A 14,352-nucleotide genomic window follows, 5' to 3' on the forward strand; every position below is an offset into this window, starting at 1 on the left:
AGGTTTTTAAAAATTGCATACACTTATTTTAGCCTATGTGGGGGCCCGGTGGGCGAGTGGTTAGCGCGTGGGCCTCACAGATCTGGGTTGAGAGGTCGGTCCTCAGTTTGTGGAGTTTTCATGTTCTGCCCGGGCTTGCGTGGGTATTCTCCGGGTACTCCGGTTTCCTCCCACGTCCCAAAAACGTGCATGGTAGGCTGCTTGAGCACTCTCAATTGCCCGTAGGTATGAATGTGAGCGTGAATGGCTGTGCGTCTCCTCGTGCCCTGCGATTGGCTGGCCACCGATTCAGGGTGTCCCCTGCCTGGTTCCTATAGTTAGCTGGGATAGGCTCCATCACCCCCTGCGATAAGCGGTTCGGAAAATGAATGATGAAAGAATCGATGCAGTCGTCAATAGCAGGCAATGCGTTCAAAGAGTGCCTTATAAAGAGTTAAATCATACCTTTGTTAGAAAAACCATCCTTGTGGTTTAAAATTATCTCTATTTTTTTCTTTTAAAGTAGATCTTCCATAGTAATATACTTCAGCTTTTATTCAACTAGCTAGATTTGTGTTATTAGATTTGGAAATCTCCCTATTATTTTCATATTTATGATTATTAAGAATATTTTTACTGGCATAAACGTAGTTATTTGGTGATTCCTTCATGATTTAATTATTTTATAAATTATTTGGCCTCTGATCTTTTTCTAATGGCTCACAAGGTGCATCCTATCCATTTTTTTCTCTAATGGCCTATGATGGGGGGAAAATCTACATATTTAAAACTATAAATTACATGCTTTATTGCCAAAATAAAAGCTTGCAAGGATAACCTGTTGCATGGGAACAAATTACACCCAAAAAAATCACGTTATTTTCCCTTTCCCACGCTGCAAATGTGTCCAAACATTTCCATTGAAGTTTAGCAGCCCCCCCAAACCCCTTTTTTTGTCTCTCCATCCACAAAATATGCAAGCTTTACTTACATTAAAAGGCTACTTCGTCTTCTTCTTTTCGCTGCCCTTAATTCCAAAACCTAAACGCTTTTTTCCTGGTGGAGGAGAAATCTTTTGAGCGAAAAACCTTGAAGAGAAGCGGGGCATTATTGTTTTAATCCTCTTACCAGCAGTCATTTGAAGACATTTTCCCTTTTTTTTCGGGAGGGTGTGAGATGGCGTCTTGTCTAGCAAATCCTGAACCCCCCCAAATAAATCCCCTGGGGGGCGCGACCGAGAGACGCTGCAAGCAGCAGCCGGCCAGATGCATCTGTAGCTCGGGTGACTTCACGGCAAACAGCCGCTGTTGTAACACGGGCCCGAACGATCCGACAATAAAAACATGCACTAAATTAAAGTGGGCATAAAACGCCATTTTGTCAATTGAATTATTCGTTAACACTATCAACGTGTTTGGCAAAAAGCCACGAATGTTTGTTTTTCCTATAGACGACGTGTTTACGCATTAAAATAAAAATGTAAAAATGGACATGACTATAATTTGAAATAATTACAGAGACGTGAATGTCATAAATAATTTTCAATTAGGTACTAAGAGATCTATTTTAAAAGCGAGACGATGGCGTGAAAGTGCGGATGCAAGTTCCTGAACGCACGCAAGACTGTACTAATGAACACACGCACACACGTGTGCTCAGTTAATTAGCATGCCTTCTACATTTTTAAATATAAAAATGATAATTATATTTTAATATGTGTGAAATTTAATGATGAAATTAATTATTTGAGGAAAATATAACGAGCGTTAATGTGGTATGTTGGCAGTCAGGTACGTATTTTAGGGCGTGACGTGATTGGTCGACAATGTGTTCACGTGACGTTGCTCGTTGCGCTTTAAAAGGGTCGAGCGATGGACGCTGCGAGCATTCTCTCCACTTTGATGGAATCCACCGGGATGTTTGCGGGATACGCACAAAGTCCAAAGGGAAGCAAATTTGAAGAAAACAAATCATAAAAATATGAGGATTTTTGTTGAGACCATTTAGAAGGACGATAATCGATAGTTGGAGGAAATATTTCACTTAAAAAGATCACAAAGACGACAGAGGTAAGCAGAACATATTAAAATATCATTCATTTTTCAAAAATGGAATTACTAGATTATAATATTGATGTGATTTTTCTTGGATTAATAAAATGTATTATACGTAACTTTAAATTGTAACGTAAACTGCACAAAACTATTTGATCTACTAGTTGTTATAATGCTCATTATAATAGATAATCAAAGGGGCAAAAGAGCACTCAGTTTTTTTAAAAAATAAAGTCTCGTATAAAACACAAAAAAAACAATTGTATTGCCGTCCATATACTTGCTATTTTTCTGTATAAATTGTTTGTAATACTTTTTTCCTGTGGAATCAGCTCACATTTATTGATGTCAAAGTTGAATGTTGTGTTTGGCCAAAGACCTTTGCATAGTACATAAAATGTTACATTTCTATCACACACATCCATCTATTGACACACGTATATATTTTTTTACTTTAAGCGAAACAATTGCCAGTTTAAATTGTCCCCTAATGTTTCCTAAGCCTGGAGCCAAAAACCGTGTAACTCATAAATCCACGGCAATTAGCATAATGAGGGTTAAATCACAGCCCGGGGCCAATTTTACAAAAGATCACTTAAAAAGCATTATGTTGATTTTTATTCTCTTATTCAGTGCATCTTAAAATGAAGAAGATTACTGGAAAACTGCCTCAGGTTGATGTAGCCTAAATAATACGTGAATGGGTTATTTTAGAAAACACATGCGCACACACACACACATGCGTGCACTTTTCATGTGTCAGCCAGATGATAAATTAATAGCCCGGTACAGTTCAAACCTATTTGCACCCACATTAGACACAAGTCCACGGGGGACCCCACGCAAATGTGGCAGTCAGCCTGCAGGCGTCTGGAACACAACACGGAGAAAAGAAAGGGGAAAAGACGGGGTTAAGGGTCACACGGCAAGGAAAAATATTTATTTGGCCTCATCATCATAATGAATATGAACTTTCATTCTTTTCTAAATGTGACAAAATGACTATAAGGTGTTTTAAAGTTGGCAGTGGGCATTTTTCAGAATAAAATAATTGGACTTGCCAATTAATTCCTTCAAATTTTTAAGGCCTAATCCAGTTTGCATAAACTAATGACCAAATATTTACCTTTAAGATAGGCCTGTGTGAATAAACTGCATGATAATAGGAATCCTTTTTGAAAAAGAAATGAAAATACAAATATTATTTACCTTGTGACATCCTTAATAAAATATTGCTTTAAGTTCCTTAATTGTTTTTGTGCTGCTTTTTCCTGACATTAGTATCTATGTGATATTTTCTTAATTTTGTCTCTGCCTGTTCAAAATACATATTACCCATAAAATAAAAAGTGTTGGTATCATACATGAACAATCATGTGCAATCAGCTCGCATTTACTAACGTCAAAGTTGAATGTTTTTCAGTGTGAACTATTTTTCAGTTCATATAAATACAATTCCATTTATTTATAATCACCTGACCACGAGCACTTTTCAATCACATAGAAACAAAAAAAAATCTTACCACTTCCACTTGTTGCTGTATGCTCCCCTTACAATTGCTACAATAAACAGGGAATAAACTTTTATGTTTTTCAATTTCCCTAAATAGAATGCCTTCAAGCCAAATCCTACTTGCATTCAGTTTTAGTGTACATTTTCGTGGTTGTTTGTTTCATGTCACCCAAAAACTCAGCTATAGGGATCAGTGCCTTGCTCATGAGCACCTTGACAACAGTGATGGAAAGTCATATGGATCTACATTAATAAATTACAATGCATATTTAATCATTTAGTACAATTTAACTGTGCATATCCAGTTTTCAAATATAAGAATATAAAGTTTGCATGAATTAGACATCCATTTTTTCCCCTCTCATAGGTCATGCAGCACTACGGGGTCAACGGCTACTCCCTGCACGCCATGAACTCCCTCAGCGCCATGTATAACCTCCACCAACAGGCGGCGCAGCAGGCCCAGCACGCCCCCGACTACCGGCCCTCGGTGCACGCCCTCACGCTGGCCGAAAGACTGGCTGGTAAGTATCAGGCGTGGCGCCCTGGCGGTGTAAAAGGGGCTCAATTCAACGTGCCGCGCGGCTTGTTTTTTGTTCCCCAACGGCTGCACGTTTCAAGACATCATCCTGGAGGCCCGTTACGGCTCGCAGCACCGAAAGCAACGGCGCAGCAGGACGGCCTTCACCGCCCAGCAGCTGGAGGCTCTGGAGAAGACCTTTCAGAAGACGCACTACCCCGACGTGGTTATGCGGGAGCGTCTGGCTATGTGCACCAACCTGCCCGAGGCTCGTGTGCAGGTAAAATGCAGGCTTGCCTCAAGTTGACTTTTTTGGTTTTGTTTTGCTTTGACTTGGGCAAAAAATTGAAATACAAGCATAGTGTGGTGGCAGTTAACACACTTAACAACAAAAAGCAGTTAGAATTAGTAAGCAATTTTTCAAAATGAGTTGAAATGTAGTTTGATTATATGAATTTAGTTTAGCTTAAAATACGACGTATTATGATCCAAATGATACCGTTGGATTCATAGTGTGATCCTCTATTAGATACACATTTTTTTAATGGGTTTCAGACCACCTGTGCGCTTGACAATCTTTCCAAAAAACGTTACGATTGGCTCAGTGATTGTTTTTTTTAATTTCAAATTTGAGGAAGTCTCATAAAACCTGAAAAAATGGCTAAAGGAATGATATTTTATATTTAACTCCCAAAAGGTTTAAGAAGGCATCAGTTATTCAAAAAAAACTTGATTCCTTATTTTGACAATTTATGGAAAGTTGGCACCACCACCTTAAGAGCCAAGTGATTGTGTTCACCAGCAGATATTTTCAATTTCCTAAAAAAAAACAGGCAATTTTTCATTAAGTATGAAATCCAACAACTAAGTCTGACCCTCAAAACTATGCTTAAAAAAGCTCACACTGTCTTCTTCTCTGCACACACTCAGGTTTGGTTCAAAAACCGGCGAGCCAAGTTTCGCAAGAAGCAGCGAAGCCTGCAGAAGGAGCAGCTCCAAAAGCAGAAGGAGGCGCAAGTCGTCGTTGAGGACACCAAAACCGAGCTGGACCCCCCCGGCGAGACCCGCGCTACTCCACCCCCTCCCTCCTCCGTCTCGTCCTGCCACTCCGAGTCGGACAGACCGCCGGCGGCGAGGTCCCACGAACCCGGTGAGACGAGCGTGGAGGTGAACGTCACCTCCCCTGAGCCGTCGGAGGGCGAGTCGGCGGCGGAGGACAACGCGGACGTCGAGGACGACGGCGAAAGGCGGAGGAAAAGGGAAGAGGCCCAGGGTCACGGTGGTACTCAGCCCTGTGGCAGCCCACCGGCCTACAAACAACTCAGTCCCGCCGCGTCAGGTATGATTACTGTCAGCGTGAACTTTTTTGGGGGAAAAAACTGAACTGGGGCAAATTCCCCCACTATTGTGCAAATTTCCTAACAAATTGGAGATTTGTCCACCAGACAGAAACTGCGGTAGATTGAGAAGAATTGCCATTTTGGTTCAGAAAACCCTGAATTGGTTGACAGCCAGGAGGACAATCATTCACATACACACAAACACTCACATCTAGGGACAATTTTGAGGGGACAATCAGCCTACCATGCATGTTTATGGGATGTGGGAGGAAGCTAAAGTACCTGCAAAAAACAACGCAGGCACAGGGCGAACATACAAATCCCACACAGGAAGGCCAGAACCCACCAAGAATTTAACCCTTGATCTGTGAGGCAGATGTGCTAACGTTCTCTACAAAATTGAAGTAAAACCTCTAGTTTCAAATATGAGCCCATGAGTCCAGTTTAATTTAGCATCATGAAATTTGGCAGGTATAGAAGTATCCATCATGAGTAAGCCAGAAACACAAAGTCAATGCACAAGTATACTTTAGGGGGCCACACTAAAGAATACGATGGGGCAGATCTGGCCCCCGGGCCGCGACTTTGACACTGTGTCCTCCACAGATGGGTGATAGCATGTCAGCAAATACAGGCTTCGCGCCTGCTTTTAAATTTTGTATTTTTAATTTTTAAAGAAAACTAGTTTTAGTTTTGGACGCTGTGTGATTAAAATGTTCAATCTGCCTCTCAGAGTCGCCCTTGAGCTCACCCGCCCTGCCATCCTCCAGCAGCGTGACGAGCGGTCCGTCCCAGAGCAACTCGTACGCCTCGTCGCCCCTCAGCCTCTTCCGGCTTCAAGAGCAGTTCCGGCAGCACATGGCGGCCACCAACAACCTTGTGCACTACCCGTCCTTTGACATGAGTGCGCCGCCCTCCCTGCCCTACTTGGGCATGAACGTCAACATGCCGTCCCCTCTGGGCTCGCTCCCCTGCCAGTCTTACTACCAGACGCTGTCGCAGGCTCAGCAGGTGTGGAACAGCCCGCTGTTGCCGGGGGCGTCGGGCGGCCTTCCGGGAAGTCTCAACAGCAAGACCACCAGCATCGAGAACCTCCGGCTGAGAGCCAAGCAGCACGCGGCCTCGCTGGGATTGGACGCGCTCCCCAACTGAAGGCCGTCCGGGACTGAGCGAGTTAGCCCTTCGTCATTTTCCTCATTCAACCGCTTGAGTATGCTCAATAACGTCATCTAGCAAGGCAATTTGGACATTTTCCAACTGGCTTCGCCCGTCGTGAGCGTGTCTGCTGGGAGGACATAAAATGGATTTATAAGAATATAAATAGGCTTAAACGCAGTATATAGTGAAGCGCCACTATTCTCAGGGGATTTACACCCCCTCTAAAAAAGGTTTGTAATTACTTCTAGATGCCACTGGATGACGGTAAAAGACTACTCACAGTAGGTCCCAAGAAAACTCAACTCGCTTACAGTGGAACCTTGGTTTTCATGATTAATCCATACCTAAAAAGTCTGTCTAAAACCAATGTAATATTTCTCTCAGGAACTAATGTAAAGCCAACAAATCTGTTCCAGAAAGCTAACAATATATAAACTGTTCGTATACCTGTTCAAAATCTAATGTATGTTTGTATATTACATTTTGGGGAAAATCTTTTCTTGGAATAAACGCTCACCTCAGTAGGTTTCACCTAAAAGTTTTGATCCTTAATAATGTTAAAGATAAGTTTTTGAAATTGCCAAAAAGTGAATATTTTACTTAAACTTAATTTTATTATTATTTCTTATATTTATATACTTTGAATTTTTGTTTACATGAATTCATAATTCAAAAAAATGTTAGATAAATTTACTGGGAAAAAATGGATAAAACTGACCTTCAAATACTGTATTTATTTTTTCACATCATTATTTAAATTAGTTTTAAGTATACTTTTGAAAACAGAGCCATCATAGACAGTGAGAAAAAAGTTTGATGTGAATAAAGGATCATCACTAAAGATTTTTTTACTTTGGTCATTATAAACAAATCAAAACAAAAATCGAAACAAATTAAAACCATCAAAAACGCAACCTTACAAAAACCGAGTTTCCAAAGATGCAACCAAGCTAAACTGTTGTTGCATTAGCTGAGTTAAAAAACTGCAAATAAGTTTTTAGCAGATACATTTCAAACAATTAGCCAATTCACAAGGTTGTTTTCCCTGTAAGGATTATGCCATTGACAACAGACATCCAAACTGTCACTATCAATAACAGTGAATCAATTGAAAATCTCAAACATGCAGCCTTACCTTAGAAAAAAAAAAATAAAAAAATATTTTGCACTGCCCTAACATATAAAGTTAAGTCTTTTCTGTCTAAATGCACCAACTTTGTCACCATCATGTGGCAATTTTCTAAAATGACAAAAAAAAAAAACGCAAATATGAATAAGAGGGCTGGCTTACTGTATACAATACAAAATACGTTTTTTTTTTTTTTTATTGAAATACAATCGCATGTATTTCACATTTGTTTAATCACTAAAGAGGCTAAGCAACGAATGTACATGCCAAATGCAAGTATAAAATCAATCGTGTTGTCTTGAATTAAGCTTTCTTTTGAGCAAACAAAAAAGTAAAGTGAGCATCAATGTTAGATGTTGGCTGGTCCATCAAAATTGTACATGATCTTTAGTCGCCGTGGCGACAACAGAGGTACTGTTGAATTAGTCCGTGTGGCTTTAAAAAAACAATGGCGGGTTTAACTAAAAGCAGGCCAAGTCTGTGTATATTATTGCTGTAGATTTAAGATGTGTATCTTTCAATTGTTAAAAAAAGGAGTAATTTATCTGTGAAATGCAAGGGAATAAATTAAGCCTGACCGCTGGGAAAAAAATGCTTGCCTCCTCTTTACTCTTATTGGGAAAATAAATAAATATACTAGGACTTAATCTATAACAGGAGGTTAGAAAATAGATAATATTGTAAGTAATATTTGAAAAATATATGTAATTCTCTGAGAACAAAATGGTTTTAAATTTTGACATAAAAGTAGCAGTTTAGGTCGAATTTTGAGATTTGTTTTAAATTATGTGATTTAAGATATTTCCATTTTTTAAAATGATAAAATCCTCTCATAAACATCCTGCCAGTATTCTTCCCTGAGCTAAAAAGTCTGAAAAGGAATTTTAATCAAAGGATTTTCTCTTAGGTTGTACTATTACTATGATGAATCAAATTCCAAGTTATGATTAATCTGATTCAAAAGAATAGACTATCAATTTGTATTTACATATGTTATAGGTTAAACATATATGTCAAATTTACATCAAGAAGTGAGAAAGCAACAATTTGGTGAAAGAAAAACCCTACATGAATTATCAACACCTCATATTTACTCTGCACATACACACAGACATGACCTTTGACCTCCCCTACTACACAGCACGCAGTTTGCTTTGGTCACACAACCCGTAAATAATTCCAACACACGGACGTCCCCGGCATGCTCCACGTTGTGGTTCACGCCGCGACGCGCGGGGGAGAACCTGCCGCTTGTTCGGCCGCCGCAGGAGAACTAATCCTGAATGAGGCGGGAAGGGGAGGGGGGTTGTCGCACCCATCCGTGAACCACCGCCGCCCCCCCACCCCCATCCGCATCCACCCTGTCAGCTGAGGTTTGGCTGCAGCGAAACCAAACGCTTTTGCCATAAGAAGATTACCTCGGGTCGGGATATCGATGGATTAAGTAAGAATAGAAAGGAGATCAAAAAGGAGTGAAAGGGTTCATGCAGTCAGCAAAGTTCACACACCTGTTTTTCCTCCTACAACCAGAAAATATCAATGCCTCCTCTCTTGACCTACATTTACCGACTAAAATCGAATTTTTATTCAATGGGATTGTTTTCTATTCTCCTTATTTTGTTGCATTTCAGCTGTGTTCCCACGTCAATTTTTACTGCTCGTGGTTTCCAGAATTGATAAGTGCTGGTCCATGTAAGAAACGGCTTTGAGATACGAGATGAAACTATTCAGTTTTGCTTCTGATTTCGATTATCCATCTGAAAATTTAATTAAAATAAATGAGAGAAAAATGCTTGATTTTGCATATGGAAATATCCATTGGAATAGATTAAGTTAACTCTTTTGGAGACAGTGGTCACTACAGAGGACAATTCACTTAAGAATTTTAACACTTTTATATGCTAAGTGACTATTTCTGATAATTGTAAACAAAATATGAAACAGAAAACATGGCACCTGTCATGGCAAGACCATGATCAGTGTAAATTGGGGAGCAAAATGAGTCCAGCTGAAGCTATTGATCTGTACATTTTTACAGCATTTGAACTATTTCTTTTACCAAAAAACCTAATTTGGTTGGTTGGTGAGAGCAAGCTAAGTTAGACTAGGAAAACATACCTGTTGTCATGAAAAATTCATGAACATATTCAATATTCAGCCTCTTTGCTGAATTATTGATTCGCAAGTGCTCCAGACGATGTAAGCAACACTTTTGTACACTTTTATTCCAACGCTTTCTATAAATGTGACGTGATGGTCGTAGTATTAAGAGGTGGATTAAGCCTGCTAAATCCTCACTGAAGGCCTGCTGCCATTGCCATAAACTATATTAGATTATTTTCTTGGACTAGAAAGGAAGTAGTTAGTGTTTTAGTAATGGAGCACATTTACACAAGACTACCTTCTTTTCAACACATGCACTTCAGATCCTTTTAAATATGAGCTCCATTTACCATCAGCACTTGAGTTTTATTTGCAAGCACAGTTAGGGGTGTAAGTTAATACTGTGTGCGAGTGTGTGTGTGTGTATGTGTGTGCGGGCTAAGCCGTTGAAGGTTTCCAGGAGCTCTTTGATGTGTATCTCTGCAATGCGCTATTAGGGGGATTTTCCTAGTTGACAGCTCAGAGAATGTGTGGAGGAATTGCGATGCCAGCGGGCCTAAAAGAATGCTGGAAACAGGATTAGGATCATATTCTGGCAGTGCCTGTCACTTCATCAATGGCTAAGGTTCCCTCAGTGACAGCCCTCCTTCTCTGAGAGCCTAAAACCTTTAGTGGGACCATAAAAGGGGTGAGAGGGGGGTGAAAAAAAAGGAGAAACAACACAATGATTGAATGGCGCACGTGATTTTCTGGGCTGGATTGGATGCGAGAAGCTTTGTGCTGGGAGGTCTGAGAGGGGCGGCATTGATTGGGAGGGAGGGGAAGGTCGTGGGTGTGAGAACGGGTATAAAGGGAGGGGGAAGAGTTACACCCACAAACACATGGTTGGGTTTTTTTTTTCTACATGCGGACCTTTGCACGGGAGGGATGGAAGTTTGGTGTCCTCCCCCAGCAGGTGGAAGAGTGGAGTGAGATGTTCTACGGCAGGGGTTCTCAAAGTGGAAGTTGGAGGTGTGCAAAATCGTTTCAAATAAAGCCCTTCCCTCCTGATTGATTTTCATCTCCGACTTGCAAAAAAATGTAATTCATTTACCAACAAAAAAGGTACTTTTCAACTGAAACTTCCTATTAAATTCCACTGACATGTCAACGAGGACGCAAAAAGTTTTTGGGGATGATTTCAACTGTTCCAAATTAAGTGTTTTGTTTGTTCCTCCTTTAAGGTTTTAAAGGAATAGTTCAATAATTAAGTGTGATCAGGTTATTTGAAGGTAATTTTGGGGCATGTTATTGATATTATGGTGGAAATTGATGTCGCCCTGAGTTTCATTACCATAAAACTAAGCTTGAAATTATAAAAAGAAAAAATATAAAGATATGATTCAGACCAGAGTTCAACTGTTGCACCTCTCTTCACAAATTGCAGGGTTGTGGTCACACAGACCTTACGTCGCCGGTAGTCAAAGTTCACGTAACATAAAAATAAGGGGCACTAATTTAACGAATTTTTTCGACCGTTCGTAAACACACGGAGTGTCAGAGAGGGAGGGGTGGAGGAATTGGCAAGTTTTTTTGGTGTCGGTTACGGCCACTATTAGTCATGTTTTGTGCTTTTGATTCCAAATAAACCCCGGCATCTTATTTTTTTGTTCTACTTTTGTTTTGAACTTAAACGACGAAATCTGACATGCACCGAAATTTGCGTTAGGTCGCCATTGTAGAAAGAGAACTCGGTCATAACTCAAGGGTTCCTTGTATTCTGATTCTGGAATAGTGGGGGGCCTTGGCTGTTCTCAGGTGGTTTAATGGAGCGACTAATTGTCTACACTGCAAACAAGCGCCGTCGCCAAAAGCGAACCCCTCTTTCTGCCACAATTTTTACCCGCCTCCATGAAACATGACTTCCACGTTGCGGCGGGAGTTTGATTGTTGGCGACAAGTTATATAATGCCAGGAATTAGACGCTGGCATGCAAATGTGAAATCCTCCGCTGGTTCTCCTGAGGAGCGCTGGAGACGGACTCTATCTACGTCTCCCTCGGCTTTGTGCCGCAGAGGCGCTCTCCCTTTCTCCCCGCCGACTCGGGCGATAATCCTGACACGCACTGTCTGCATTTTCTTACTGTACGTCTTTAAGCGCATTTGCCCAGCTTTTATCTCTCCAATGTAAACCAATTTGGCTATAAGGGCCCGGGGCCAATCAAGGCGCCGGCAGGGGAAGAATGGGAAACCCGAACGTAGCAGATGTGCAGAGACGGCGAGATGGGAGAGCTCGGCGATTTGACGAACGAGTGAATGCGAGGGGAAAAAAAATGTCCCTGTCCGAAGGGGAAGCTTTTCAAAGTTGGGATCGGCGCTTCTAAAGCTGATAGAGGACGGATCACGGAATTGTTGAGTCACAGAATCGGGGAGAATCAGACCCAGCTTGCTTGTTAATCCTTTCACAGGGAGGAAAACTACTCTGGGAATCCTTTCCTTTCCTCCTACTGCTGATATTGAGAAGCTGCTGTATTGACAGATGCTGCTGGCGTTCAATAAGCGCACTTGCACCTGTATCAGCGCTCTGGTAATCTCCTGTTGTCTCCTCCTACTACAGCGAGAAGCCGCTGGTGGAAATAACTCTTGATAAAAAAAATAAAATAGGGTAAAGAGGAAAAAGCTGGCATAGCCAAGATGCTTAAATTGGGATCAAGCGAGTTAGAGGTCACCAAACTGGGCTTATTACTGGTAAAGAACATTTGGCCGGGTAAAAGGACTAAATCTAAGTCAATTATTTGATGACATTATTGATTTTTTTTATTACGGTAATCACTGTTTTGTGCATTATGGACTGGTCTCTCGGCAGTCATAAGAACAAATAGAGAAACTAATTTAGAGTCAAATTAAAAGACATGACTTAAAAATACAATATATTTAAGTCATCCAACTGAGACCAGATGAATTGAAAAAAATGATTTTTTAACTCTCTTTAAAGGTTTCCAAAGTAAAAGAGATTATTGATAATTCATTGCAGTTGCCAATATGTCATTACATTTTTAATTAATATATGAAATCAGTACTTAAACATACAGTTTTAGCATTTTAAATGTCCTTAGCAATACCCTTTCAAATTAACATACTTCTGACCCCAACTTTAAGACCCAAACCTTTAAGTGAACCTTTCTGAGGTGACAGTTTACTCAATAACAAGAAAAAAAAATAGAAACGCACTACCAGTCAACACTGAGAGGTTTTTGATTTTGGTGGTACAGCTGGCAAATTAGTGAAAGTCTCATTGGCATAATGCTAGTTTTCTCTTAATGATTTTGTTGGTTTGTTTCATTGGCAAACTTCTGAAATATTGCCTCACACGTAAAGCGTAAAAAAAAAAAAGATCGGGAACTGCTGATCTAAAAGCCAGAAGCCCCCCGCTGTGCCAAATATTACCTCGGTGGTCATAATGACCACGCGCTCCTTGGTCCCTGAAATGGGACATTAAGACAGAATCATCCCAGGTTAGTTGGGGCGACGACAAGTTGGGACCGGATGGCTTTTCAAGTACCCGATCTCATCGCCTAAGGTTCCTGAAAATGAGGTGTTTGCCACTCTTATCGAGGCCGACGGTTCAGGCTGACTGCGTTCAACAGGCTGATCGCCGTCCTCCTCCATCTCGCCGCCTACTTTATATTTCACGATACACTAGCTCAACACTTTGTGTTCCATTCCCAGGAAGGATTGGATTGGAACACACGCACCACAATAACTAAATCAAGACATCTGTAAAGTTTTCGAACTGTACTACCAATGGGGGTTTAAGTGACATGATATCAAGCAATGAAGGGAAAAGTCAAGAAATCCTTTGCTTAGATAGGATGTTTGCTCTTCACACATCATTACTTTTCTTCTCTAAAATGAGAGTTGGAGAATGTTTCTTTTATTCAAGAGCACATTTTTTTCTACCCCTTAAATTCAAAAGTCAAGGAGTCATTTTACTATAAAAGGAAAAGTAAGTAAGTAGTTTTGACAAAAACAGAAACAAAAATCTCTCCCCTGTCTATAATATTTTTATGGTTTAGTGGAAAAAAGTAAGAAATCCTATAAAAACTCATGCCCTGTGATTGGTTGGCCACCAATTCAGGGTGTCCCCAGCCCATAGTTGGTTGGGATAGACTCCAGCACCCCCCGCTAGACTGGTGAGGATAAATGCTCCGAAAAATGAACTAGTAATGTCTTTATTTATACTGTCTCGACAAATACTAGATGAATTTCCACACTCTGATATTCACTAATTCAATAGTAAATTGTTGAAAATTCCCTAACGTGAACTCATCTACCTTTCATTCATATTCTTGAGTGTGGGCTTGATTGTAAGTCTTCAGTTCTTGCGGGATTTATGAATAATATCAAATTCCCAGAGGACTCGGCGAGTCCCTCTGGTGCCTCTTAAAGCTTAACGCTGTCTGATTGATTGGCCCAGCAAGAGCCAGTGGTTTTCTTTCCAAGCGCCGGCGATAAGAGTGGAGAACAAGCTCTCGATTGCCGCGCCCCTCCTCGTCTCGCCCTTTTCAGCTATTTTCC

At 40.7% G+C, this 14,352-nt stretch overlaps 1 protein-coding gene and 1 long non-coding RNA gene across 3 annotated transcripts in view; one reads left to right on the forward strand and one right to left on the reverse strand.

Annotated features, from left to right (window-relative positions):
• The window catches only part of LOC144079355 (uncharacterized), a 30,792-nt gene extending 29,200 nt beyond the window's left edge, over positions 1-1,592 (reverse strand). Inside the window, exons 1-2 of the long non-coding RNA XR_013301504.1 lie at positions 1,108-1,592; positions 971-1,035 (exon numbers count right to left, since the gene is read on the reverse strand). This is a non-coding gene — a long non-coding RNA (uncharacterized LOC144079355). The remainder of the gene's footprint in view (positions 1-970; positions 1,036-1,107) is intronic.
• Positions 1,593-1,833: 241 nt separating this feature from the next.
• LOC144079246 (diencephalon/mesencephalon homeobox protein 1-B-like) lies at positions 1,834-7,405 on the forward strand. 2 transcript variants are annotated; one of them, XM_077607901.1, is made up of 5 exons: positions 1,834-2,048; positions 3,914-4,069; positions 4,152-4,346; positions 4,997-5,405; positions 6,140-7,405. In XM_077607901.1, the coding sequence occupies exons 2-5, from the start codon at positions 3,917-3,919 to the stop codon at positions 6,556-6,558; spliced, it is 1,176 nt and encodes a 391-aa protein (XP_077464027.1). In that variant the 5' UTR covers positions 1,834-2,048; positions 3,914-3,916; the 3' UTR covers positions 6,559-7,405. The 2 variants fall into 2 exon arrangements, with proteins under 2 accessions (XP_077464027.1, XP_077464028.1); XM_077607902.1 differs by having other exon boundaries at positions 1,838-2,048; positions 3,914-4,070; positions 4,168-4,346.
• Positions 7,406-14,352: the final 6,947 nt, after the last annotated feature.

Source organism: Stigmatopora argus, chromosome 8 (assembly GCF_051989625.1).
Source record: "Stigmatopora argus isolate UIUO_Sarg chromosome 8, RoL_Sarg_1.0, whole genome shotgun sequence".
In the NCBI taxonomy this organism is placed as follows: Eukaryota; Metazoa; Chordata; class Actinopteri; order Syngnathiformes; family Syngnathidae; genus Stigmatopora; species Stigmatopora argus.